The 25,635-nt window shown below is 50.3% G+C and overlaps 14 protein-coding genes across 14 annotated transcripts; 10 read left to right on the top strand and 4 right to left on the bottom strand.

The window, feature by feature from the left end:
• Positions 1-515: 515 nt before the first annotated feature.
• MIND_00778300 (ZnMc domain-containing protein) lies at positions 516-1,642 on the top strand (the record flags this gene model as incomplete). The annotated part of the gene is made up of 4 exons (XM_037364471.1): positions 516-573; positions 627-1,177; positions 1,227-1,337; positions 1,388-1,642. 4 exons carry the CDS (start codon positions 516-518, stop codon positions 1,640-1,642), a joined length of 975 nt encoding a protein of 324 aa, XP_037220115.1.
• A 513-nt stretch (positions 1,643-2,155) lies between these two features.
• On the top strand, positions 2,156-2,945 carry MIND_00778200 (Carbonic anhydrase; the record flags this gene model as incomplete). Its single annotated transcript, XM_037364470.1, has 5 exons — positions 2,156-2,176; positions 2,239-2,377; positions 2,440-2,464; positions 2,510-2,575; positions 2,627-2,945. 5 exons carry the CDS (start codon positions 2,156-2,158, stop codon positions 2,943-2,945), a joined length of 570 nt encoding a protein of 189 aa, XP_037220114.1.
• Positions 2,946-3,386: 441 nt separating this feature from the next.
• On the top strand, positions 3,387-4,452 carry MIND_00778100 (Carbohydrate esterase family 5 protein; the record flags this gene model as incomplete). Its single annotated transcript, XM_037364469.1, has 8 exons — positions 3,387-3,605; positions 3,650-3,838; positions 3,890-3,919; positions 3,970-4,077; positions 4,132-4,200; positions 4,254-4,271; positions 4,323-4,351; positions 4,398-4,452. 8 exons carry the CDS (start codon positions 3,387-3,389, stop codon positions 4,450-4,452), a joined length of 717 nt encoding a protein of 238 aa, XP_037220113.1.
• A 491-nt stretch (positions 4,453-4,943) lies between these two features.
• MIND_00778000 (Cutinase) lies at positions 4,944-5,866 on the top strand (the record flags this gene model as incomplete). The annotated part of the gene is made up of 4 exons (XM_037364468.1): positions 4,944-5,068; positions 5,118-5,262; positions 5,290-5,700; positions 5,750-5,866. 4 exons carry the CDS (start codon positions 4,944-4,946, stop codon positions 5,864-5,866), a joined length of 798 nt encoding a protein of 265 aa, XP_037220112.1.
• Positions 5,867-6,260: 394 nt separating this feature from the next.
• Positions 6,261-9,967, bottom strand: MIND_00777900 (uncharacterized protein; the record flags this gene model as incomplete). The annotated part of the gene is made up of 7 exons (XM_037364467.1): positions 6,261-6,292; positions 6,340-8,305; positions 8,361-8,954; positions 9,004-9,084; positions 9,134-9,577; positions 9,624-9,783; positions 9,831-9,967. 7 exons carry the CDS (start codon positions 9,965-9,967, stop codon positions 6,261-6,263), a joined length of 3,414 nt encoding a protein of 1,137 aa, XP_037220111.1.
• Positions 9,968-10,014: 47 nt separating this feature from the next.
• Positions 10,015-11,112, top strand: MIND_00777800 (Protein ORM1; the record flags this gene model as incomplete). Its single annotated transcript, XM_037364466.1, has 7 exons — positions 10,015-10,216; positions 10,268-10,380; positions 10,430-10,584; positions 10,629-10,725; positions 10,779-10,906; positions 10,963-11,031; positions 11,082-11,112. The coding sequence occupies exons 1-7, from the start codon at positions 10,036-10,038 to the stop codon at positions 11,110-11,112; spliced, it is 774 nt and encodes a 257-aa protein (XP_037220110.1). The 5' UTR covers positions 10,015-10,035.
• A 187-nt stretch (positions 11,113-11,299) lies between these two features.
• On the bottom strand, positions 11,300-12,731 carry MIND_00777700 (NAD(P)-binding protein; the record flags this gene model as incomplete). Its single annotated transcript, XM_037364465.1, has 9 exons — positions 12,423-12,731; positions 12,346-12,375; positions 12,268-12,297; positions 12,167-12,231; positions 11,905-12,123; positions 11,774-11,858; positions 11,497-11,721; positions 11,387-11,445; positions 11,300-11,336 (listed from the first exon to the last, which is right to left on the bottom strand). The coding sequence occupies exons 1-9, from the start codon at positions 12,717-12,719 to the stop codon at positions 11,300-11,302; spliced, it is 1,047 nt and encodes a 348-aa protein (XP_037220109.1). The 5' UTR covers positions 12,720-12,731.
• A 113-nt stretch (positions 12,732-12,844) lies between these two features.
• On the top strand, positions 12,845-14,542 carry MIND_00777600 (Mitochondrial distribution and morphology protein 34; the record flags this gene model as incomplete). The annotated part of the gene is made up of 2 exons (XM_037364464.1): positions 12,845-12,991; positions 13,037-14,542. The coding sequence occupies 2 exons, from the start codon at positions 12,845-12,847 to the stop codon at positions 14,540-14,542; spliced, it is 1,653 nt and encodes a 550-aa protein (XP_037220108.1).
• A 128-nt stretch (positions 14,543-14,670) lies between these two features.
• MIND_00777500 (RRM domain-containing protein) lies at positions 14,671-16,022 on the top strand (the record flags this gene model as incomplete). Its single annotated transcript, XM_037364463.1, has 5 exons — positions 14,671-14,877; positions 14,931-15,187; positions 15,234-15,485; positions 15,538-15,689; positions 15,743-16,022. Exons 1-5 carry the CDS (start codon positions 14,838-14,840, stop codon positions 16,020-16,022), a joined length of 981 nt encoding a protein of 326 aa, XP_037220107.1. The 5' UTR covers positions 14,671-14,837.
• Positions 16,023-16,521: 499 nt separating this feature from the next.
• Positions 16,522-17,693, top strand: MIND_00777400 (BNR/Asp-box repeat protein; the record flags this gene model as incomplete). Its single annotated transcript, XM_037364462.1, has 2 exons — positions 16,522-16,986; positions 17,034-17,693. 2 exons carry the CDS (start codon positions 16,522-16,524, stop codon positions 17,691-17,693), a joined length of 1,125 nt encoding a protein of 374 aa, XP_037220106.1.
• Positions 17,694-17,736: 43 nt separating this feature from the next.
• MIND_00777300 (FA-desaturase domain-containing protein) lies at positions 17,737-19,288 on the bottom strand (the record flags this gene model as incomplete). The annotated part of the gene is made up of 6 exons (XM_037364461.1): positions 17,737-18,676; positions 18,726-18,781; positions 18,827-18,846; positions 18,897-19,075; positions 19,124-19,168; positions 19,215-19,288. The coding sequence occupies 6 exons, from the start codon at positions 19,286-19,288 to the stop codon at positions 17,737-17,739; spliced, it is 1,314 nt and encodes a 437-aa protein (XP_037220105.1).
• A 418-nt stretch (positions 19,289-19,706) lies between these two features.
• MIND_00777200 (Acetyl-CoA synthetase-like protein) lies at positions 19,707-21,591 on the bottom strand (the record flags this gene model as incomplete). Its single annotated transcript, XM_037364460.1, has 5 exons — positions 19,707-20,040; positions 20,087-20,420; positions 20,507-20,847; positions 20,897-21,331; positions 21,383-21,591. 5 exons carry the CDS (start codon positions 21,589-21,591, stop codon positions 19,707-19,709), a joined length of 1,653 nt encoding a protein of 550 aa, XP_037220104.1.
• Positions 21,592-22,706: 1,115 nt separating this feature from the next.
• Positions 22,707-24,459, top strand: MIND_00777100 (Cyclin-like protein; the record flags this gene model as incomplete). The annotated part of the gene is made up of 5 exons (XM_037364459.1): positions 22,707-22,770; positions 23,141-23,289; positions 23,344-23,352; positions 23,418-23,579; positions 23,626-24,459. The coding sequence occupies 5 exons, from the start codon at positions 22,707-22,709 to the stop codon at positions 24,457-24,459; spliced, it is 1,218 nt and encodes a 405-aa protein (XP_037220103.1).
• A 130-nt stretch (positions 24,460-24,589) lies between these two features.
• On the top strand, positions 24,590-25,580 carry MIND_00777000 (uncharacterized protein; the record flags this gene model as incomplete). Its single annotated transcript, XM_037364458.1, has 8 exons — positions 24,590-24,611; positions 24,658-24,722; positions 24,778-25,032; positions 25,081-25,090; positions 25,139-25,267; positions 25,312-25,337; positions 25,387-25,438; positions 25,489-25,580. 8 exons carry the CDS (start codon positions 24,590-24,592, stop codon positions 25,578-25,580), a joined length of 651 nt encoding a protein of 216 aa, XP_037220102.1.
• Positions 25,581-25,635: the final 55 nt, after the last annotated feature.

Genomic DNA, 25,635 nt, shown 5'->3' with positions numbered 1-25,635 from the left:
CACGTGCATGAATCCGACCAGTGCCAGTCTTGAATTTGTGTGAGGCTGCAGTCCAAGTCTTTAGATTGTTCCTCAACATGCTGACCCTTTACATTTAGGGGCATTGGTCCAAAAAGAACAATAGCAGGAACATTGCGGGCTTCTCAGCACGACAGGATACTTGGGCGATCAACGGCATGGGAGGCTCTATGGCCAACCTTTGGCACTGAGCCCTGGCGCCCAGCAATCATGGTCGGATGTCGAGGAATATCGTGGATAGATGACAGTGCCTGGATGAGACTATAAGAGAGAATGTAAAGCCACTGGTAATTTCTCAGCGAACTCTGACCGAAATGTCTGCAGACCTTCTCACACAACTCTTGGACCTTTTTACCAGCGAGGAATTTGGTGGCGATACAAGTGCTACTATGACAACCGCAATACCTTCTGACCAACCAGGTATGCCTTGCTGTTGTTTTCCCGCTTCTCAAATGGCTAATTTTACCCATAGGTTTTGTTCTCTGTCCTGCGGAGAAATGGTGTGGCACGCCAGACTTGGAAGAAGAAGAACCCCCGGCTACGACGGACTCAGAGGTCCGTCCTCAAGGTTTTATCAACAAAGAACAAGATATCTGGCCTGTCTATAGCAAGATCTCTTATGGCTTCATGCAATGGAAACCGGACGAGAAGAAGTCGGATTGTGACAAGTCCAAAAAAAATGACCGCACCCCCTACTCCGTATCGACAGAAGCTTGTCCGAGATGTCATGGACTATTTCGAAAAGCACGCGGCTGTTAAATTCGAGAGGATTCCCAACCACACAAATTTCATGACCAACGCCGACTTCTCGAAGGAGGAGATCCGCCAACAGGTCGACCTTCGCATTGCTTTCGGCGTTCCAACTGCTGCTGGCTGCTGGGGCTGGACGGGGAAACCTGGCCCAATGATTCGGACAGCAGTTTTCGAAAACCAAGACCCAACACTCCCGGGACCGCGCTATACTACCGTTTACCTGGGAGGACTACCGTCTGACGCGGAATGGGAGAAGAAAATGCCTAAGAAAGATCTCGAGACGGCGATGCGGACGATATACCATGAGCTGGGTCATGTTTGTGGTCTCCAACACGAACACCAGTCTCCACAATCTCCAACAGTCGATGCCAAGGACAAGTCTTTTCCGCGAGTGGTTGCGACTTTGGTGCCTAACAATTCTTCACTCTCAACTTGCGACTAATCTGGGTTCCTAGTTCGACGAAAAAAGCATCATGTTATATGCCGGCAGGCCGTACAAGGCGGACCCTAAACGACTGACAGAGAGAACCCTGTTTCCTTCGCTCACAGACGAGTGTTTACTCAGCGTATGCACTACCGCACTAAATCTTCGCTTGCTAACCGATGCCTTTTGTAGATTATGTATCCATTCAACGCGGATGAGAACAGGACATTCTCCGTCGCCATACAGCATATGAATTTCAGTGACAAGGCGAGGAAACTCATGTTGGATGTTCTGGAGAAGGCTTTCGCACAGTTTCCCACCATAGATCATCCCACCATCCTGAAACTGCGTGCAGCAATCGCGAAAGAAATCAACCTGCGCCCTCGTTTGGCTCGTTTGGAGAAACCCGACCCTGACCCAAGACTCAACATTAATTTTGAATCCTGATCTTGTTCACTGGCATAGGATCCACTAGGACGTGGATATTAAAGCTATTGAATACATTCATAACAGTACCACGAGTGGCGTTGTAATGAACGATGACACCCGTAATGAACAGTCCAAGATGAAGTCCAACAATGACTGCGACAACGATTTTACCAACTCGGCGCTACGAACGACTTCGAAAGCAGGAAGAGGCTCAAGAATGGGTGTTTGTCGGTGGATGAAGACGAGAAATTCGCCCAAGAACAGGGGGATTGAAGGAGAAGCGTAGGGCAAGCACAACATCTTCGTTCATGCAATGCGAGGAAATGGTAAACAGATCGAGGTTCAGCAAACAATCTTCTCGTTGTTTAGGTGGGCAGTTTTCTTTAGGATTCTTTATCGTTTTCTATACCGATTATTTGTGTCTTCAAGCTCTCTCACTAGTAGCAATCCACTTGTTTACATTTCCAGTCACGGTTCAACGTTTGACTAACATCCCGAAAATGCTTGTGAGTCGGTATTTCCAATGCCGGTATGAAGTTCTCAAGCTCCTGTGTGCGTGAGTGCCGCGCCGCAATCGCGTCATCCGTGCGCCATCTTAGCTCCATGTCTTATAGCTCGACACGGACACAAAAGGTGACGAAATGGCTTCCCAACCACAACACACAACTTTTCTCGAGCGGAATGCACAGTATGTTGCCTCTTTCGGAGACAAAGGGTCGTTGGCCTTGCCGCCCGCGAGGAAGCTGGCCATTGGTGAGTTAATCGTCCTTATCTTATCGTGATTTGGGAGGAGTTTTAATTATGATTGGGTTTAGTAACGTGCATGGATGCTCGTCTCGAGTATACTTCCGGTTTATTTGCTCATTCGTAATTTGACGAGGGTAGTCCAGAAGCCCATCTAGGCCTCAAGGAGGGCGACGCTCACATCATTCGCAATGCCGGCGGTGTTGCGTAAGTAGCTCGCAGGTCCCAAAATTGTCCAATCTACTGACATCACGACAGCAAAGAGGCGTTGCGCAGCTTGATCCTTTCCCAACGCCTTCTCGGAACGCGGGAAATCGCCGTCTTCCATCATACCGACTGCGGCATGCTCACATTTACCGCGCCGGACGTGCAAGCCATCATCAAAGACGCGGCACCTGGTAATGCCGAGATCGCCGCACGTGTCGAAGCAATCGACTGGCTCGATTTCAAGGACTTGGAGAAAGCGGTGAAAGATGATGTTGCGTATCTGAAGAGCGAGCCCTTGATCCTTGAGGGGACACCGGTGACAGGATGGGTGTACGATGTGGGAACAGGGAAAATTACGCAGGTTGCCTAGGTGAAATTTCGATGGCGGGTTAGACTGCATTTTCTAGTTTCCCACAGTTGAATATTGGCTGAATTGTCTAATGATAAATATTGACAAACGCGATGACGGGCAGACGAACGGCAGTAGAGGATTGTGATATTTGATCATTGAGAATCCAAGACACTGAAATTGACTGAATACAAGCTCCAACGGAAGCAAAAGAACAGGGAAATTGCATGACGACGACGTTGATAGAATAACCGCAAGTCACAAATTGCCTGCGTCAGGAATACTTCAGAGCTCCCTAAGAAAGAAAGAATTGCGAAGCCCAAGCATCATCGTGGATATATTTCAATGATTCGGATAGATTTGACCATCGAAACCTTCGAGTCTGCACTGATGCCTTCAAGGAGACAATCATCAGCAATTGATCGGCTTGAAATATCTGAGTGTTACCCCATGGCACCGTAAATGCCACTGTACCCGTCCCGGCAACGCCAAGATCGAGAATTTCTTCTCGGGTCCAGATTGGACGCCATACTTAAAACGAGCATTCCAAGACACAACAAAGTCAGTATTCGCCAGTCGTTCATCATGTTGTTCGCCACCGTCTTCTTGTCGTTGTTCTTTTCGCTTTCTTCTGCGGCCCCAGTGGTCATTTCCTCTCGTGCGGCTTGTGCCGATGTTATGGTGCGTAGATTACAAGTCTAGAAAAGCATGTTGATGGAGAGCAGGTTATTTTTGCCCGAGGGACAACGGAGCCGGCTCCGATTGGGATTGTCGCTGGCCCGCCTCTGCAAGCGGCGCTCAAAGCAGCATTGAAAGGAAGGACGCTGTCGTTCCAGGGCGTCGACTACCCTGCGAATATCCCAGGATTCTTGGTCGGCGGTGATAAACAAGGCTCGAAGACGATGGCGGACGACGTAAGGTGTCTTGTGTTTTGAATTCTGGGAGCTGAGACGACTCCTTCAAAGTTGACCCAGGCGGCGGACGCATGCCCTGATGTGAGTACATTGACGCTATAGAAGTCCTTCATCTAATAAGATGTTGGTAGGCCGCCCTCGTCACTGTCGGATACAGCCAAGGGGGGCAACTAGTGCATAATTCCGCCAAGTTGCTTTCCGAGGACGTCTCTAAACGTGTCAAGGCTGCAGTTATCTTTGTAAGCTATGTGTGGGCTCGAAATATTGTAACTCACGCGGTCCAATATACTCAGGGAGACCCGGATAACGGCCAGGCCGTCGCTGGAATTGACGCCGCGAACACCAAAGTTATCTGCCATGTGGTGAGCTGTGAACCGCGCTCCTATGATAAACACGCTAACTCTGGGTGAAACAGGGCGACAACATCTGCCAGGTATGGCTTGAGTATTGCCACGAGAAACGTGTCGCTGACAGTGAGAAATAGGGCGGCAGCTTGATTCTCCCCCCGCATTTGTAAGCCATCCTACTTTGAGGAGACTTCGAAGTTGACAGGCAGCAGGACGTATGGTCAGGATGCGAGGTCTGCGGCGGCGTTCATCGCAAGCAGGGTTTGAAAATAGTCGAACTCGTGATGAACGGAAGTTATCGGGTATGATGTATGGTGGATCCAGGTTGGGAAGCGCTTTGGTCGGAGAAGGGAAACAACTGAAAGTTGGCAATGAGTTTGAAAACGTTCCTTGTAAGTTGGAGCCTAGTCGAACGTTTCGCGATGGGTGGTCCACGGAAATGCTTTTTTTGTGTAAATTCAGGATCGCAGCGAGTTATTGTGAAGCGTTTTTGCTAGAGAAGTGGTTGGATTGGATTGTTAACACACGCGTAGGACACGGCGTGAATCAATCAATAATTGAAGCTTGCTCGGGCGACACTGCCTCGTGAAACGACAGGGATAAATGTTCACGAGCGTACAGTGTGCCATATACGTATTCCAAGGAAAAGGTAGAGACAGTGACGAAAGAATGAGGCGGGGGTACTTCCTAATTTGGAAGGATCACTTCTTGCGCTTTGGCTTTCGCACTCATATCTTGGTTCTGCTCCACCACCACCCATGTCTGTACCCACCGAAATAATCCCCGATATCGACCCCGCCCATCTTCCAGCCCTTCCTCGCTCCAATTCCAAACCAAAGGGTATTCTCAAGCACGCTCCTGAACCGCGAGGCAGCGTTGGCCAGTGAGTAGTAGTCTGCCTTGTCCTTATCAACGACTCACTCGTATCGCAGCAGCTTACAATGGGATGAAGAGAACTTGGCTCTTACTGAGATCCAGAAAGACAGTCTCATGAAGATTACGGAACCCAAGACGCCCTACGTGAGGTATAACGCCGAAACTGATACTGTCGAAGGAGGCGCGTCGGCTTTCAGCTTTGTTACTGCTCGCTAAATCAACCGGCAGAAATTCCCAATCTCGATCTCAACGGACACTGGTCCAACTCCAATCCGGCATCACCCACAATGTCGACCTCTCCAACAGGTGCAGACGTTCCCGGCTCCGGTCCATCTTCCAGACGCACTTCTTTCTCGAGCAACGGGCGATCTGGCTCTATCTCGGGCCGGTCTGGCAGCGACCATTCTAGCCGCAGCACTAGCTTTAATCTGCCTGATGAAGCGAGGCGGGGAATCCGTGCTGATGGGCGAGAGCCAGGCGACGAGGTTGAATTTGGCGAAGAAATGGACGAAGAGAGTAGGCCCAATCATGATTCGTTCTCCAGACCTTCTCATCGATCTTGTCCTAGCCGCTGCTAAACACGCCGCTTTCGTTCGTGCGCGTGGACGACACTATTCTAATGAAGCAGAGGCCATGAAGGTAAGCTATTTGTCATTTCTATCGCAATTATTTAAATTTTTTGTCCCAGATGGCCGCTAGACTATTGCGTGAAGAGGAAGATGACGAGGGTAATGAAGACGATGCAGTCGACGAAGTTCCGCCAGTACCTCCCCTGCCGCCATCGGTAAACGGTGTGACCCACTGACTGAAGTTTACAACAACTGTTTTTGCTACATGTAACTCTGCCACAAATAATACACACAACAATTTGCAAGCTGTCCCATAGCCCAAACAACCCATAAAATGTCCGATAGGCCATGGGTCAATCTTTTGTGACTCTTTCCGTCGCGTATCAAACCGTCGATCCTCGCCAAACAAAAAATCATCAGCTGTCATAGTAAACTTTACCTTACTGGGGATTGAACAGCACTGGCAAGACTGTGTTTTGCATCTGAGCATTTTGAAAGGTTTCTAGCACGGGCGAGATTGCCGCGAGCTCAAAATCCTGTAGTTTTTGTGTGCCAGGTTTTTTTGTGACGTGTAATAAGGATAGCGATAAGATAACAGTGTAGAGATAGAAAAAAGACAGTTAGCGACCTCTAAGAGTCGGCAAGGACGACACCTACATCAACTGTCGACCTGTCAGAAGCGAAGAAAAGTGGAAACTAGCAGACACACCATGCATACTAGGCAACCGGCTTGTGTTCAGCCTCGCGGCAGGGGCCTGGCGCAAAGCACGGAAGTCGTTCTTCTGGTAGGTCTTGGTGAGGCCCGTGGCAGCTGGTGAGCGAAGGAGCCCGGATGGTGATGTCAACACTCCGAGGATGTCTGGTGTGTGGGATGTTTTCGGGGTGCTGGGTGCCACCTCCGGTTGTGCCGAGTTTTGGAGGAGGTTGATTATTTCTTGGAACGGTAACTCAAGTCGTTCTGGCAGCTTTACCGCGTCGGGGGGCATTGCGTCATTATCGTCCACTTGAATCACCTCTGTCACAGTTTTGAGTGTAGCCCGTGAGCTGGCGGGAAGGGCCTCGGCGAGTTTGGCGTACAGTTGCGCTAGCGCGGTCGATGATATTCCCGATAAGCTGGCCGTGTGCTCCGACAGCCATTCAAGGATTGACATCGCCGTTCCGGCGAGTTTGGGAGTGACTTTTCCGCTCGCAACGCAAGCGAGGGTCTGCCCAATCTCCAACTTGAGGAGGGCTGCATATTGTAGGTCGGCCGGCTGCCACGGCAATTCCTGTTTGAGGACATCGAGGAGCACCCACGGCTTGTGGTGGAAAGCACGCAATGTTGTCAGTACAAGAGCGGACTTGAGTTCAGTGCTGAACGACTCCGTCCGAACGGCAAGAGCGCCAGTAATCTCATTGAGAGCAGGACATAGAACGTGGATGTCGAGTAGAGCTATGAGACAGCTTGCGAGGAGAGTCGAAACCTCAGGGACATTTGAGATGGTGGTGATTAACCATTGTGATGATGCATCAATGAGCTTAGACAGGAAATGCAGGGAAAGGTATAGCTGATGGTGCTCAACGACATGGAGTTCATGGGATGACTCAACTATACCGGAAAGCTGTTTCAGCTCTTGTATAAGCAACCATTCTCCGACCCCGGTAACACCATCGTCCAATTTGACCAACCGCGTCATGACGAACACCTTCTTCTCCGGCTCCAGCAGGTCGAAGAAACCAGTGAGCTCAAACAACGTGTTGGGTATGATATTCATTATCCAACGATCGTCAGACACGGAGTTCTGTGGCAGCACATGGTCGACAAGAGAGAGAATATGGGATATGACCAAGGTTGGATCGCGAAGACGTCCAACAGTCACCGTTGGATATTCCAAAAGTGTTCTAAAGACTACTTCTGCGGCGAGCCTAGGCGGGTCGACGTTAACTTCGGGTTGTACGAACGAATTGAGGGCCTTCAAACAAGACTGACGGAGGCTGGAAAGAAGTGCCTCCCTTCCTTCCAAATGCAGCAGATCGATCTGGGCCAATTGTGTAGACAAAAACACGTAGACGATGCCAGAGATGAAGTGCCGGAGAGTTCGCCTTGTTAACACATGTTTCCCACTAAGCGCCGTGATCAACCTTAGCAAGTCGTCTCCGGTGTGGAATAGCTGAACGACAAGTGGTACATCTGCCGTTGGCGGCAGAGACAAACCAAAATGCCTCGTCAAATCATCGGCGATTTCGAGGAACATCTGGGTCAATCGATCCACCAGTCCATGAGAATTTTCTCGCCAAAGTGCTTCTAGTATATTCCACTCCCCTAGCTCCCCTGAATCCAGTTCTTGTTGAACAACACTCAGTGCTACCCTGATGGCGCGCAATCGCCGCAAAGAAAGTGGACGTGTGCTCGAAAACGTCAACTCTTCGATGGCGGCAGGAAGTTTGTCTTGCGCAACCAAAGCCATTTTGGTCATAACTTGGCGTTCATGCTCTGCGATGTATGCTAGTGGAGTGCCCTCGAGATGGCTTATCGCGTTGATGACGTCAGTCGAGAGTATAGCTTGTGGGTCCGTGGTCAAATCTGCGAAGATTTGTTCCGCAAGAATTCCAGAATGGCGAGGGGGTTCATTGCCAGTTATGATCCATTGTAATCGTCGAGTGAGCTGCCGAAGAAGGAGGAGATGGTTGACAATCTGAACGTATTGCCGTCAACACTGAGCCAAGGACATTGTTCAAGAGACAACCTACCTCCCGATAACCATTGACGCCTTGCCATAATTTCACAATCGCGAGTGTTTGAGTTCGACAAATATCGTTGCCCAAGCTATCTGACCATGCCCATACAGCTAAAACACTGGCAACTCCAATATATGCTCGAATGAATGCAATAAAGTCTTCACGCGTGATTTCATTGCGATGATGTTTTCTTGTGAAGGGCTTTGCGCTCAGCAGTTGCTGTTCCGTCGGAATGGGAGCCTCGGCAAGCTTAGCAACAATACTTGAGTGTAAAATCATCGTCTCAAGCCATATTCCGACGGACTGTTCGTCCAGCCCGATTTCTACAAGTAGCTGGGATGAGTGGTCAAAGTCCCCCTTCACGTCATCAATTGCATGCTCGAATGCCGACCAACGTCTTATCCGTTCAGCGAGGCGAAGGGCGAGTTTTTTGTTGCCTTTTTCTGCTGTCGGATTGGCTTGAAGTTTGTCGAGCTCGGTAAAGAACCAGTCAGCATGAAAGTGTCGCGAGATATCCGCGTTGGAAACGGCGTCTAACATGTTTATCAGAGTCATGTTATCGTCCATGGTGGTTGAGTCGAAAACGGCTTGGGTATCGACATGTTGCTGACTAAGATTGGATCGTTATGGGATGGATGTGAGGTAAGTAGCGCACCAAAAGCGTCTGAGCCATGTCGGGATGCTGGGAAGCAGAGACAACTAGCAGTTGACTGACAAGGTATGCTTGGTTGATGGTCTTGAACCAAATCAAATAATGTTCGGGGCAGGCAAGACAGGAAATAAACCTTGCGTCCGATTGCATCTGCTACTTTCATTGCAAAAGTAGAACGAGTCTCATACGAGGTGTCCTCTGGTAGTGGTCGCACAGTTAAATCTACTGCGGCTTCAAGGTTCAGCGGATCACTGGCAGACTCCAGGTCTGCATGAAGATATGGAAACTCTGGGAGGTCCCAGTCGTCATTAGAAGGCTTCAGGCAGAACATGAGACGGATGACGAGCTCTAGTTTTGGAGAATTAGGAATGAGATCGAGCAGTTGTTTGGCGATGAGAGTTGGGTCTCGCATTGTGGCTGGATCTAATGAGGCTGATAGTGGCAATGGAGGGGACAGTTCAGGCAGAGACACTGGTTCGTATTCTGGAGATGTTGCTGGAGTTTCGACTGTGTCGCCATAGATAGCAATAGAAAGGCTTGTAAAGTCCCCTTTGACTATCATTAAGCGTGTAGCGTACTACAGAAATATTAGTTTCTACTACCGCTTGAAGAAAAAGACACACATCTTGGACCATATCCACCTCGAAGTCCACTTCTCCGCCGGTGTAAGCGATCGAGGTCGGGACAAGAGCATTTGCAGGACGCTGCTTTTCCTTTGCTTCAAGGGAAGTGGGTAGTGCGTTCAAGAATATGTTGAGAAAAAAAGCCTCTGGCTCAGTGCAACTAGATATGCGTTATAACAAGGGACGGAAAGCAGAGATGAGACTGACGCGACAAGGTCAGGAAAGGGAGTGGCTCCAGTCGGAAATACGCGTATACATGAGATTCGAAGCGGCGCCGTGAAACGTAGGGCTGCAATGCCGCTACCGCCGCTGGGGGCGAGTGTAGCCCAATGGAGGAGCGGCATCCAGGCTAAAGCTTAGACTGAACGTGACGGTCACCTGTGACACGACCTCTCAGGAACTGCGGAAACAAATGAGCCGACCCACCGCTATAACGCTGCCGCCTATCGACGTGCAACATTCTGCTCCTTTTCGTTCCCGTCCACGGAGTGCTAGTATCGTAAAAGTTGAGCAGGTTGGCGATGGGTCGTTGGAGGAGGTGCTTGACCAAAGTGCCTATGTCAATATCAATGCAAACTGGGTGAATGCAAAAGGTCCGGGGCCATTTTATCTGCTCTCTTGTTCGTTACTGAGTATCAGAAAAGGCGCATGGCTCATTCACGTCGTCTTAATTTGTCTGGGAAAACTGATTATTGACACCCTCCCGGGCATGACGCAGCAAATAAGCTGGACGCTTGTAAATCTCTTATATCTTGCCGTGCGTCGTCGAAAGTCAAACAAAGAACTGCTTCTCAAAGCCGACCTAGCTTTCCTACTTGATGTTTCACTGGGTCACCGGCATCCCTTTCGGGAGTGACCTGCACAGCGGGGCTTACGACGACCTCACACTGTGGGAACAAATCGACGATGGTGCGCAATATACGCCCGCAAAGAAGTGGCTTACCTTTGTTCCTGTCGCACTGTGTGTATCCCACACTTCACATTCTGTCGCTGATTGTGATCCAGCTTTCTCGCATCAACCCACTATACCAGCTACAATCCTTGGCTATTCGCTATCAACATTACAGCGCTCGTTTTCGTCCTCATTCCCAAGCTGCCGCAGGTTAGCATTCGTCTATACCCAACTCAATACCAAAAATTCACGTCCCTCGACAGCTTCACCGCCAACGCGTTCGCTTTATGCATGAATCAGAGGCCTCAGGAATGGCAACACCAGTCACCCCGATACATTCCTCTGGCATGAACACGCCCTTGAAAGACATCACAGAAGCCCATTTCTTCAAGTAGACAGTCGCGCAGCATCTTCACGCAAACTCTTGTATTAACAATACACACTTAGAGCCACCAAGACTAATATTCTGCAGTGGTTTCCTGCGGAGTCTCGGATAGTACGATTCGATATCCTAAAGTACTACGAAAATCACCATTGTGCCAAGAAGTTGTTGATGTTGAAGATAGAACTCCCGTTCATCAACCTGGAGAGAATTGAATTTGTGGCAAGATTGAGCGAGAAAAAGCGCCTTCCTATCTCTCTTTTATCTCAATGTTCATTTTTTTCAAATTTGCCATATTAGTTGTTTGCTCACTAACCAAAATTATTTTGCACTCTGAATTCTGCTAAATTTCGGGCTGCTAATTGGCGAATACAATATGATGGTAAGTCAGTCTCTATGTTGCTATAGATGTGGTGACTGGTATTGCTGCAAACGCAACCTGCAAAATTATAATCAAGGCCGAAACTTGGCGAATGCGAAATTGCCCACAAATTTCGTAACAGCATCAATATTGTCACTTTCCCTACGGCGGGAATATACATTGAAGCCTGAAGAACTCCTTCAGAAGAGAACCACGAATTAGCATAACCTAACCGCACCTTTTCTCTGACATCGCCCTCGAAATTCTTATCGGCAGCCACATTGACACATATGCAACCATCTTTGAGCCACTCGGTCTTGACTTTGTAGTCGGCTGAAGGAACAGCAGAGATGACGACGTCGGACATGGAAAGGCATTCTTGAAGGGTGAAGTTGGAAGGGTGAACTACATGACGGGGGTTGTAGCGCGGTGCCGTCGAGGTCTTGGGACGTTTGGTGTATTCCTTGAGAGGAGAATGAGTGTCTGATCAATAGCAAAGCAGAGATGAAGCCAACCTGGATGGAGTCAATGTCAACAGAGAATACCCGAGCACCGTCATTTGCGAGGAGGGCAGCCAAGGGCCTTCCAACAACTTCCGATCTGCTTTCATATAAACCTCCGAAGGAATCTAAGAAAAAGGTCCTACCGGTTGATAACAGTGATTGTACGGCCATATGCACGATCGCCATAAGGAAGAATCTTGTTGTAGACGCCGATATGTTCAAGGCACTTGACGATGGCGAGTGGTGTGCAGGGAATAATACTTTTGACAGTTCCAGCAGGAGCGTCTTCTCCATTGACACTGGCAGAAGATCCAGACGGAAGACCGCTTGTCAACAACGATTGAGGCTCGATGAAGCGGATGCTGCCAAGGGTTTGCTACAGCTAAGTTGACAGAGAATGCGTACTTGTGATATAAGTTGTAGTGGAATTTGAAGTGTAGGCCTTCGACATCCTTATATGGTGACACAACCTATGAGATGTTCCAACAAGGTCGTAAGGAACATACTGATGGGCTTGCCTGTTGAAGGTAATGGTCCTACGAAGCATTACTCTTGGGAAGGAAGGAACGAATTGGTTATCAAACCTGCTGGTGTCCGAATATAGGGTAATACACCTTTACACAGTGAATTGTCGTACAGCTGATTTGGTCTTCAAACCAACCATGATTCCGTCCACATCTGGGTCATCGTTGGCTTCGATAATGGCCGCTTCCACACCATCTCCCTCAGGAAGGTCGCCCGTGTCTCCAGCACCTGTCTTCTTGAGAACGAAGTCGAAGCCAAGCTCTTCACATTGTTTCCTGGTGAAGTCTGCATAGAATTTACTTGGTGCGGATGATGTTGCCAGAATCCCGACCAAACGTGGTTTCCGAGGGGCGACAGCTAGCGAAGTTTTGACTTCTTCCCGAAACGCGGCGGCGATGGGATCTGCTTTGAGTAAAAGTCCTTTGCCAGCCATGGTTGCGAGACAGAAAATAAATTAGTCACGGCGTAACGCGTGTAACGATTTGCCGAATTCGTTCGTTGTCCCTCAAATCGCGGCAACCCCATTTCGTTTCTCTTCTCGACGGACATGCAACCGCCATGTCTTTTACCTTCCACTGGCCAGATTTCTCCGACCAGTTTCACTACGATGCCATCCAAATGCTCAACACTGCGCTCAACAAGGGTAACAAACCTCCCATTATTGCGGACAAAATCGAGGTAGTGGAATTGCAGATGGGGACCCAGGTATGCCTCCATCACACTTTCCCAAGACTCGCTCAATATTCCAAGCCTCCAGAACTGGAGATACGCGATATTGGCGACCTGACGATGGACCAATTTCGCGGTATCTTCCGACTAACTTATGCTGGCGATGCCCATTTGGTACTCAAAACGAAAGTCCAGGCCAACCCACTCAACCACAAACAACCCGACATTCATCTCATGACGGGCTCTCACGGAATGCTTGCCGCAAAGCAAGCCCTCGTTGTGCCCATGCTGCTTCGACTTTCAAACTTTAAACTCAATTCATATGTTGTTCTTGTCGTCTCGAAGCAGAAGGGCATTACGCTGGTGTTCAAGACCGACCCGCTCCAGAGCGTTGATATAAACAGCACCTTTGATTCGATTGAAGTTATCCAGAAATTCATCCAACGCGAAATCGAGGGCCAGTTGCGGCAAATGTTCCGCGAAGATCTACCTGGAATCATTCATCGACTCAGCCAACAATGGGTTAGGGCCAAAGTTGAAACTCCACCACGACGGACGACTTCTGAACCCCGCCCTCCTAACAGCACCCCTCCCAGTTTAACACGACAAAACATCAAGATGTTCAACTCCTCCGCATCTCTGTCACCTCCGGCAGTCCACCGCGCTGGATCTATAAGTCGCTCGACAAAAAGCATGCCCCCTCCTCCCCCAAATCCCATTATCACCGATACCGAGCCTTCTTTTGACCCTACCTACGGTCTTCGACCAGAAGGCGTCCCGGCCAAGAACGTCTTTCGTAGTTTTCGAAATCTATTTTCGTCACCACGAGGGCTCGCAGACCTCGCAGAGACAGAACATGAATCCTCGATGGCTGACGACTTCGAAACATCTTATGATGTTCTCGAATGGGGTCCGCCAATTCCGCCTTCAAGTATTACCGGAGCAGAGTCACTCTACGAGCGGATGCCAGCCGTCGGCGGTGGAACTATCATACGACCACGCGTCCTTCATTCCCAGTCCCCATCTCAAGCACCGTCACAAATCCACACTCCAGCTTTACATCGTACTCCGGACCGTCCACCATTGTCTCGCAATCCATTCTCTGCTGCATTTGCTTCGTCAGCATCTCCTCCTTCCTCTCGATCAACCTCCCCATCGCCATCACATACCCTCTCGCATTCCACCAACGAAACACCTCCTTCTGAATCTGACGCGTCAGGCGCCTACCATGAACCTCAATCTTTAACAGCCCATGCTGTTCACGCTTTGGCAATGCTCTCGCATTCCAACCACACTCTTTCGCCATATACCCGTTCCTTGGCCCATTTTGCGGTACGGAGTGGCCCACCAAAACCCCGTCCTCCAGCGATCAGTGCTGCCCGCAAAGGCAAACGAAAACGAACGTTTCATATTGGCAAGGGGACCAACAACGCCTCAAGGGACGCCAACTCAGAAGCTCACTCGCTTCCTAGTGAGATGTCTCCTTCAGAGTTTGATGCTGGCGACATGGATGTCTATTTTCGGCCATTGGACCATGACGAGCTTCCTCACTCGCCGCTGCGACACTCATATTTGCAGAATGATTGAACGATAGACTTGGTGTACGAATAGAAACCCTCACTCAATCTCACTCTCATTTATCTTTACCATAGTCTGTATTTCTCAATGTACAGTATTTGCAGCATCAAGTTTATTGTCACGTGGCATTCTTTCTCCCTTCCTCCCGATTCCTTGCAAACGAATCATGGCCCGGCCTGGATCTAGAAGATTCTTTTGTAACTTGAGTCGCTTAGACGTCCGCTTTCAGGTTGCTTTGACTAACATCGGGACAATGCGCCTTTGATAGGTGTCGTCAAAGCGCATAACAACTCTCAACTATAAAATGACCCAGACTCTCGTGCGAATCTTAGCACTACAAGACCGTAAGTATTCAAGCACCAAACCCCCATGGCTGTCAACAAGACAAACAAACGAGGAACTTTTCGTGCACCGAGCGCCAGCACCAGCTCCATTGCCAGCTCTTCCAGCATTCCCAAGAACTTCTCATTCAAGAAGATTGGCCAGATATCTAGCAAGGCAGTCGCGGCAAAGACACACGGACAGCGCAAACAAGCGGCCAAGCTGGCCGCCTCAAGCTCCCGCGGCAAGCTCCGTCGCGCAGAATCTGCAACATCCAAGGCGATGACACTTTCATTCACCCCCATGACCACGGGATGGGTCTTTGTTGGCAATGTTTGTCGCTTGCCACCTCGATTTGGCGAAACTGAAGTGCATCCAGCTCCCACCAGCGGCCACCGCGCGGGCTCTCAAGCGTTTCTTCTCCGAAGTCGCTGGCCCGGTCAAAGACGTTACCATTCGCTACAGTGGGGCAGGAGACAAGGCAGGCACAGCTGCAACTCCGAAATATCGCTACGCCGTCGTCGTCTTTGATGGTGATGCGGAAGAATCTGCAAACTCAGCAAATCGTGCAGTGTTGCAGGACGGAGCCATTATCACTGGAGATGAAAGGTTCCATGGATTCCGGCTTGTGGTGCGCAGTACAGTCTTGCTTTCCCTGACGCTGTCCTGATTATGATGAGTAGGTCACAGACCAACCAGCCGGTCTGCCCGACGTCAATCTGGTTGCCAAAAGTGCTGGAATCAGCGATAGACAGGAAATGACACTTTTCGCGGGCCTCCCGCGGCACAATCCTAAGCTCGTTCCGGGGGCTGAAACCGCAGCTGGTCATGTCGTGTATGTTTCCGGTCATTATCAATATCCTCCACAGCTGAGAAACGTTTGTCCAGTGGGAATGAAGGACCCGCAAACGGTAAAACCGTCAACAAAACCCAAGTCTGGGACCCACGCAGCCTCGCCAATCTTGTGCAGCGCGAAGCATCGCGCTTGGACCGCCGGAAGGAGAAGAAGGACCAAAAGTGGCGACAGCTGACGAAGCTTGAGGAGGGCGACGAGAACTCTGTTCATATGGTCAAGTTCCCGGTCGGTGACAAGGGGAAGGGCAAAGCAGCTCCCCAGAACACTATGTTCGTTGGCGGACAGCGCTTTACACTTACTCCGGTACTTTAGGACCACAACATTAGTAATAGTATTTGGAGTACTTGTACTTGACCACAATTGCTTAAAATCATGTGACCCTGGGCAATTTCGGTGATCACATTTCAACATCAACAGGTTGTCAGACAGTCGTCTATAGCCTTCCAACGAGTCCTCGCCTTTTCCGCAGTAATGGCGGCGGTCCGGTGTATCGTCGTCAGCTGGACATGCGTCATTCGCTGGGACTGGACCCTTACCTGGCCAAGGTCCCATACGACCGCAACGAAAGAAATTGCTCCGAGAGTACTTTGGGCTGAGTTGGGCTTCAAGTCCTTGTCATCACATCATCTATTTGAGCAGATTTGAGCAGTGTTTCTTCACCCAGGTTCAAAGACATCTGGCCCAGTCCTAAACATAACACAGTCTCGTGGCCTCAAGAGTGCATCAACTTTCATTGAACAACTGACTCAAGAACCAGGATACTCCACACCAATATAAGTCAAGAAGAACGTTTCGGACGGTCGACGCAAGCATGCCCTCCACTGTAGTGTTTTCTTTGCTCGCTTTCATACTGGGAGTCTCTGCAATCAACTGGGTCCCCCCGTTCACCAACGTCACCATCTTCTCGCCACCATCTACCTACACCGCCCCTCAAACGTCCTACGCACGCACCGTTGTCATTCCAAGTGATGGCAAAGACACCAACGTGCTCCTCGCGACATGGCAGAACCATTCTCCTGAACCTCCGAAAGTCTACTTCCATATCTATCGCTCGACCGACCTTGGACAAAGCTGGGAACCGTTTTCGAATGTCACCGATACGGAGAATAATTGGGGACTGCGTGCCCAGCCGTTTCTGTATAGGATGACCGAGAGAATCGGAAAGTTTCCCGCTGGGACAATACTATGTGCTGGGAATTCGATACCCGCTAATGGGAGTCATACGCAAATCGATCTCTACGCGTCAATGGATAAGGGAAGAAGCTGGGAGTTTGTCGTAGGTCGATAGGTTCAATGAGGATGCAATTGGCTAACAACAGACAGAGCCATGTTGCGTCAGGCGGTGCTGCTATCCCGAATAACGGAGAAACTCCGGTATGGGAGCCGTCCATCATGACCGTCGACCACCGGATTGTGGTTTTTTACTCAGATCAACGCGATCCTGCCTATGGACAAAAACTCGCTCACCAATCGTCCTCAGACTTGATTACCTGGGGCCCCGTTGTCAATGATGTCGCAAAACCAACATATAGCGACCGGCCAGGGATGACCATTATCGCCGCCCTGCCGAATGGACAGTATATCTTGACGTATGAATATGGCGGTGCGCCTGAAGCAGATTTTGCAGTCTACTACCGCCTGTCGAAATCTCCGCTGACGTTCAACTCACCTGCCAGTGCCCCTGGAGCGGTCATTCGAGCCACGACGGGCGAGCTGCCAATAGCCTCCCCGTATGTGACGTGGACACCTCATGGTGGCGTGAATGGGACAATCATTGTCTCTGCCAGCAGCCATCAAGGTGTTTTCACGAATACCAAGTTGGCTGCCCCAGGTAGTACTTGGACATACGTCGAATCAAAGGCCGGCGCCTCTTATTCTCGCGAAGTCCGGGTCCTCCCTCGAAATGACCAAATCTTACTCACTGGTGGCGGGCCGTATGGCGGGACGATGAACTCTGTAACTGCATCTATATTGCAGCTCTGATTATTCCAAAAATACTCTGTTTTAAACATGCTGTGGTTTTTCTCTAATTCTTGCCGTCAAAAATCTCGATCCCCGAGTCACTCGCACCCAGATCGTTGAACACAGGCCGTGCCTTGGCCAGCCCACGGGCATTTTTGTAGAACACGACATCACCTTCATCCTCCACGAAACGGCACTCCCGGAAAACGCGGTACATTTCTGCCCAGCCTCCGGCCGCGCCTTCCCATCGAACGCCTGCTGGCCTTAAGACCTTCTCTCGGAGCGCATCAGTCGCCTCCCATGCATTGTAGTGTGGGATCTTGCTGCAGATATGGTGGGTGACGTGGGTCTCCGATATACCACAGGTTGCATGGGCACCGATCCAAGCAGCAACCGAGCCGAGGTCACCGAGAAGCGACCGATCCAGCGTAGCGAGTGCTCCACGCTGGAAATTAAATTGTGGTGCGCGGTAGTGCGGCAGGAGAGGGTCAGTGTGTTGTAAGAAGGTGATCAGAACAAGCCAGTGGTTGATCCAGAGGTAGGGAACGAGATATACGGTGAAGACAGTCGCGAATGAATACTGCAGGCTCGCGTATATGATCCCAGCAAGCCATAATACGACGCCAACATCAGACACGATGATGTCCCTGTAGTGGTGTGGGGAAAACATGACTGCCTTGGGGTTGAAGTGGTTGGTGACATATGCTGGATAGCGTCGCTGGCCAGACTTGTTGCGGATTATATACATTGGCCAGCCAAGCAGAACATACATGGCGACTTGCCAGGCAGCGCCAATAGGAGAGTCGCCTATCGCTTCTTGCAGCTCTTTCTGAACTTCAAGAGAAGCACGTGCGCCTAGTCTGTCTTCACGTTTGGGATCAAAGGGACGAAGACCCCGTTGACTACGAGTTTTAGGGACCCAGACTTGGTCCTGTGTCATATGACCTGTTGAGGCATGGTGTTTGGCGTGAGTGATACGCCAGCTGTGGTATGGAACCCCAAGACTGGCCGTATTTCAGTACTGAGAGGGACAATTGCAGGAACATGACGCACGCGGAATGGAGAATCCAGCCAATGGTATTGTTAATCAGCTTTGACTCCGAGTAAGCCTGCAAATAGATGAGATTCAGCTAATGAGTTGAAGATAGTCTTACCTGGTGCCCAGCCTCGTGGCCTGAAGCAGCCATTGAATATTTTCCCGGGCAAGGGCGGAAACGGACTCACCGATTACCCAGATACCAGTCCCGAAAAGGCCCGCCCAGAATCCGTACAAGCTCCACAAAGCAAAACGCACAAGAGAATAAACGAATGGGTGCGGAGCGTTGAAGATTGCTGGGCTAATGAGCGTGTCGAGGTAGGTGGTGGTCTTGTAAATGGTAGCGATGATTGAGAGATGCCAGACACTAGAAAGGGCGTTGTGAGGTGGTAACACAAGGAGGAAGGCGACTCACAGGTACATTGAAGACTTGACTGCGGACCGCTTGAAGCAATGGGCCCTGGAAAGTGTGAGCAGGACGCGTCGAAGGAGACTGGCCCACGAACGGAATGGCATCAAGCAGGTCTTTCATCGTAACATCGGGGACAACGACGCCAACCTGCTCTGGCTCATCTGACATGACGACAAGTGGGGGCAAAGAAGAAAACGAACGACGCGGCTCAAAATTTTAAGTAATTTTGGGGTTGCCGTCATGGGGTTACGGCAGGTCGCGTCTTGGCCTTGACTTCCTGCCAGGCTTGTGCCAGGAAGCTGTTCAAAACACAATTTTCCCACTGCCACTAACACTGGGCAGCACAGAGGATCGTAAAGGATATTCGAGCTCAATATGCAATGTAGCCCGAAGGAATGTTTCACTCGACTGCCCAGCGGATCAACAGTCGCGATCGGTCGATGATCCGACGCGTTGTGCAGCGAGCGACTTTTGCATGACCAAATAAATGTTTGGAGTCGATACGATACGATTTCCTACAAATCACAAAGTGTGTTGCTAGTTACAGTATGTGGTTAGATATACATTAATAGTTAACCTCAGCAGTTCATGCAGTTGTCGCAAAAATCGAGTCGATTTTCTCCTTGTAGAGCTCCTCGACCGCTTTTCTCCGGATGTTTCCTTTCGTTGCTGTGCGAGGAAGGGCTCCTCGTTGCACTACAATGATCATCCGTGCCGATGCAATTCGCTCGTGCACATATCGGCGGGCGTGGAACTGTCTGATCCGTCGAAGGATCTCCCGTGAGAGCTTGTCGGCGTCCATTTTTTCTGCATCTGCTCCGGGTTCCACGAATAGAATCGGGCTGGGACGGCCCGACCCGACCACAATGCATTCAGCAATTAATGAGGCACAATTCAGACGGGCGTTGTCTTCGATCGCCCTAGAAACTGTTTAGCCAGAGATGCGAGGAAAAATGAAACACAAACCTTGTATCGCATCGAAGACTGCTTTCAGACTTTATCCAGTCGTCGTCCCGGCCCTGGGAGACGTATTGACCGGGTAGAACCTCGATGAACAGGTCGCCAGTTCGGAAGTTTCCATCAGGGCTGCGCAGCGAAACATCGGGGCAGTCGTCTGATTGAGGGAGGATAACCAGCTCCAACAGCCGTCCTGTTGAGGCATGTGTTGTCTGGGGTTTGGCTCCAGCGGCTTCATCCCCATTCGCCACAGGAAGGAATTGATAAGCAACACCATCCATCTGGCGTAGAAAGCCCGCCCCGTCACCGCAGCCGCCATTTGAGACCAGCATGGCGCCGACCTCTGTACTCCCAAACACGTTCTATAAGAATCATGGGTTAGCTGATTCTCGTTTGCAGAAGTGGAGCTACTTGCCTTCAATTTAATACCCTGACCGAGAGCCCAGGCCTCCTCTTCATGTGGAAGAGGCAAGCCGGTATAAACGACCTCGTCTAATTTCCGTAAGGCATCCAATACGCCCGAGTCGTGTCGGGCGGTTCGGACATGCGCCGCGAGATATGATGCAAATACATTCACGCGGTTTAGTCCGCATTCACGGACCATTTCGCAGAGCTGGGAAGAACTGAAGGGAATAGAGACAGGTTGAACTGTGCAAGCGTTGTGCTGGAGGTGGCCCATCAACACTGGAAGAGAAGAGAGGGTCAGTATGATCGTGAATGGTTCGAGGTTGAGCTTACTGAAGTTCTGGAAGATATGGGCCATGGAACCACTACGAAAAGCGACTTAGTGCTTGGAAAGACAATAGACATGCTACATACCCCCAGATGGCGACATCGAGGTTGTGATTTCGTTTTGGCGCACAGATTTGGGATGCTTTATGCAAAGTTGAGCGCAACCACCTATAGTTGCAAGGGACAAGCTTTGGGCTGCCGGAAGTGGAACCACTAGTATGGAAGTAGGCATAGATATCGTGGTCCTCGACCATAGGAACCGGAGGCAAATCAAGGTGGCCTTGACTTCGTCCAGCCGCAAGCTCATGATCAAGACTTGCTTCAGGATAGATGGGAAGAGGCCAGGTCCGGAGTGCCGATTCGAAGAGGTCTTCGTAAATGAGCGCTTTAGCATTAGTCTTTGCTAGCAGCTCCAAAATAACATCGGCACTGGGCAAACGGAGGCTGAACAACTGGGGCACGAATCCCGCACGGAAGATGCCATAGAGATTCACAACGTCCTTGTAATCGTAGCCGCCGATCCTACTCCATCGTTAGACTGAGACGCTAAGAAGCAGCGAGTAGTGGACTCACCAGAGCCCGATAACTGAGCGCTGAGGTATTTTATCTCTGCGGAAGACGCGAGTCCAATATATTGCAGAAAGCTCAACATCGTGAAGGAAATCTTGGTAGGTGATGTCTCGCCAGTCGGACAAAGCATTCTGTTGGGGAACCTTGAAAGCGATGGATGTTGGGTTGCGGCGCACGCTTTCCTCCAGTATGGTCAGGGGAGTGCTAGACATTATGGTGGGGGAGAATTCAGAACCCGATGTATAGCAACAGAACCTTTATACTCACTCTCCAAAAAGATATTAGGTGTTTCAAGCGCCGAGAGGCAGTTAGGTGGGCGACATTGTCACAGCGCCGCCGCAACTGACTCGTAGGCTCTTGATGTCCGAGCTGAAACGAACAGCTCTACTAGGTACCAGATTAGGCAGATGAATGCCTGTACCACTCGGGAACTGGGGGCGTCAGTCACCATCAAGTCTGTTTTCGGCCGGGCTTGGAAAAATCGACTCACACGCGGAATGCGATGCTGCATTTGACCAAGATGAGAGGGCGGCGAAAATTTATAGATCAATCTGTTGATGTCAGTAGTGCGACGGGTTCGGAGGAGACATGATAGACCTTGAAAACGGATAGGGAATGGCGTATCTTGCCCTGGAGGGCAGGGGGAGGTCGACTGGGGCAGCATTAGCGGCATTAGCCAAGTACAGCAAAGTTTTAGCAAAGCTAAGAGCTTGAAAGCTACAGCGGCCTGCCGGAAATTGAAACCCGGGCGACCCCGGTCCCGTGGATCGTCGCCAACGCTGTTGGATATGAATCATTCGGTGCGGTGGGACGGAGATAGTGGAGGTTGGAGAAAACTCGAGGTAACGTAACCATAACAGTCAGAATGAATCATCCTCAATGAAGTCGACAGAACATATCCAATTAGCTCAATGAAAGAGGATCTTTGCGAGATCTTTGCCGTGCTATCTAATAGGCAGTTACTTGACAGTCTATAGCATGATGAAACTGCGCCGCATCAAAAATGACACAACAGTCGCTTTCAAGTCCCTCTCTACATTGAACAAGTGCCCGAGCTCGCCCGCATGCGCAAAAATGGGTCGTCAACATCACTCGGTTTCATTGTCCGCTGAACCTCTTTCTTCTAGTGATGCCTCCGTTCCCGCCCACACTGCCATGGCTATTGAGTTGCGGGTTTGGGGTCCGAGAAAGCGGTGCCAATGCGCATGAGCGTCCCTTGACGTATGTACTGTCGTGAACTTTGAAAGTTAGCGACTTTCAGATGTTGTTCCTTTGAGACAATTTCCAGTTATTTATAATTGTGCCTCGGCCTCGTTGGCACCATACGATGGGTCATATCAACCCACAGCAAGACCGAGTGGACAGAACGGACGCCATAGAAAATTGCTCCCGTTCGGCGCCAATCTACGACGCTGTGACTGCGCTCTTATGCCGTTGTTTCGTCAGCAGACGACTGACTCAGTCAAGGTGGCGCAGTCAAGTCAAGCCTGAGCAAAGAGGATCCGGCGCTGACTCGTGAGGGCAGTTCGGAAAATCCGGCACGAATGAAAATATTTGTGTGGCTGTATAACCGTAACAGTTGTTTGTAGAAGCTTGCAAGTAAAGGTCCAAGTGCAAGTCCGTCGCCTGTTCATCAGTGCGGCCTCTCCAAGTTGGATTTCTGAACTTGTCTTCAAGAAGACCTTGAAGTGACCGATTACTTCAGCGTGATTGAATTATACTGGAATCCTCATTCGAGATTGCCGTCGGTTTTGTGTCCAGGGGACCTCTGGGGGCTTGAGAATGGCAGCCATTTTGTGAAAGAGTCAGAAAGCATAACGCTTAGTCACATATCACTTTTCCCCAAACCACCACCACCGTTTGCTCGTAGTGCACGGTGCTTAGCCCAAACCCGGTTCTGTAAACGAGCGGTAGGTTTTGTATGCTCTACTGATGTTTCGCACGTTGCACGTCGCTTTTTACAGCTCCTGGGGGTGAATACGCGATGGCATATAGCCAGCCTTTCCCGCTCGCTGCTCCGCAAGTTCAAAAAGTCCAGGCTCCTACTTTTGGCCCTGATCTCAGCGTCCGGCTCATCTGTCCCGAATGTCGAGATCCAAATCCAGAAATTGCGGAGGAGTTTGGTAGTGGAGACCTCGTTTGCAGAAACTGTGGTTTGGTGCTGGGTGACCGGATTGTTGATACGCGGAGCGAGTGGCGGGTGAGTGGCAACTCCCCCATTCCTTCCCTAACTCATACTATGTCAGACTTTTGCCAACGATGAAGGCGACGATCCATCTCGTGTTGGTGCAGCTTCCGACCCTTTACTTGAAGGTCGAGAACAACTCGACACCATTGTTAGCTTTCGCGACGGTGGCTCTGGACTTGCCCGTGAACTACAGCGTGCAGCATCGCGAGCCCAAAGTTCTCGCTCTGAACGCAATCTTCTCACTGCATTTCGCGACATTTCCAACTGGTGTGACCAGTTTTCCCTCCCAAAAACCATCAGCGATATCGCCAAACAGCTATACAAACGCTCGGACGAAGAAAAACTCCTCCGTGGCAAGCCTCTCGATGCTGTCATTGCCGCCTGCATCTTCATTGCCTGCCGACAAGCTCACGTGCCACGAACGTTTCGCGAGATTTGCAACCTCACGCACGTCTCTAAGAAGCTGCTTGGTCAGTGCTACAAAGCACTTGAGCAAGCCTTCAACCTTACGCCGGGCGCCTCAGCAACAGCGTCGACCCCAGGCGTGACCACGGGTCCAGAAAAGATGCTGGCTCGTTATTGTAACCACCTTGACCTTCCGGCAAATGTCCAGTCTATTTGCGCCGATATCATTGTCACAGCTCGAGAACTGGGAATCGCGGATGGACGGAGTCCTGTCTCAATTGCGGGTGGAGCCATATATTTCACTTGTAATCTTCTTGGGGCGAGCAAGCCGTTGAAGGACATCAGTCTCGTGGCTGGCGTGAGCGAGGGAACGATCAAGCTGGTTTATCGGTTGTACTTCTTGGACAAGGAGAAGCTTGTCAAGCAGGAATGGATTGACGCAGGCAAAGCAGATTTGAGTCGGCTTCCTGGGCCTACGGTGTCGTGACTCTTTATCGTTATCCTACGTGTAAAGTTATAGACCGTCATTGGGCTGTATTGTAGTCGCATGAATAATAGTATCGCTTGCAAGATGGGCTTCCTAAATCGGGTAATTTTCTTTCTTGCTTTTAACCAGCATGACGCTTAGCTATGTGATTGGTACAATACCTCGTATACCCTGATTCCGCTCTCTGAACTGTAGCAGAACACATGGAAGACGACGATGACTCTCCAAAAGCGATCCCGCCTTGGGTCGAGCTAGAGTACGCGGTCCGAAGCCGTTTGCGATCAGCAACAACCTCTTCTTACCGAACCCACTTTCCAGCATATGCGCTCTTTAGCTGGTCCCGCTGCTCAGATACACTTTACCTCTCTCTCCAGCGCGTCCAGATCCTCCCTTTCCACAGTGTCCATTCCGGCAGAGGGCCTCGCAGACGCTAGTTGTCATCAAGCAGGGATAATGCAACTGATGGAAGAACGAGGGGTCGAGCTGAGCAAGGTCTGTCTGCTAGACCCGAAGGCGGAGAAAGCGTTGGCGCCAGAAGACGGAGATGGAGAGTTCGAGTGGTTCCTTTTCGGGGTCAGTTCCTCTGTGCTTCGACCCAATACTTGACTGAGGCGCTTCGAGGGCATTTTGGGTCGGTGTTTTTTTTCGTCCAGCAACACATCATGCTCAGGACAAATAGGTGACGACCCGCCGCGGGATAGAACGTCTGAGTTGCGCGTGCGAGGCTTTCCGACTAGGCATCTGGGACCCGTTCAAATGACGACGGATACTGCGTTGGGTGTAACTAAAAAGGTTGTCCACGATAAAGGTAGGGTGTCCATGCTACACAGGCGCCTCGCTAACGGACTATAGTCCCTTTGGACAAGATCCCTTATGTCGTATGTCCACAGGCGAATGGAAGGAACCAGTAGTATTGACGATGGACAGGACTTTCCGACAATTCGGTTTAATGCGAAGGAAAGTGTCGAGATGCCTTTCCGTGCGCCATTTGCTTTTGCCAGTCGCGAGTTGCTGAGAAGCTCCACCTAGGTTACATTGCCAACGAGAAAAGCGAGCCGATTCTCCCTGTTGGCATGCGCGACCTTCTCCACGAGGATCTCAACAAAAGCTTTGATTTTTGAAGAAGTTTACATAGGCAACTGCAAGCAGCAAATGTATGAATCAATGGGTTCAAGA

Source organism: Mycena indigotica (genome assembly GCF_014461135.1).
Source record: "Mycena indigotica strain 171206Taipei chromosome Unknown Mind.scaff0006, whole genome shotgun sequence".
In the NCBI taxonomy this organism is placed as follows: domain Eukaryota; kingdom Fungi; phylum Basidiomycota; class Agaricomycetes; order Agaricales; family Mycenaceae; genus Mycena; species Mycena indigotica.
The sequence above is the reverse complement of the archived record's forward strand: the minus strand, read 5'-3'. Positions and strand labels throughout refer to the sequence as shown.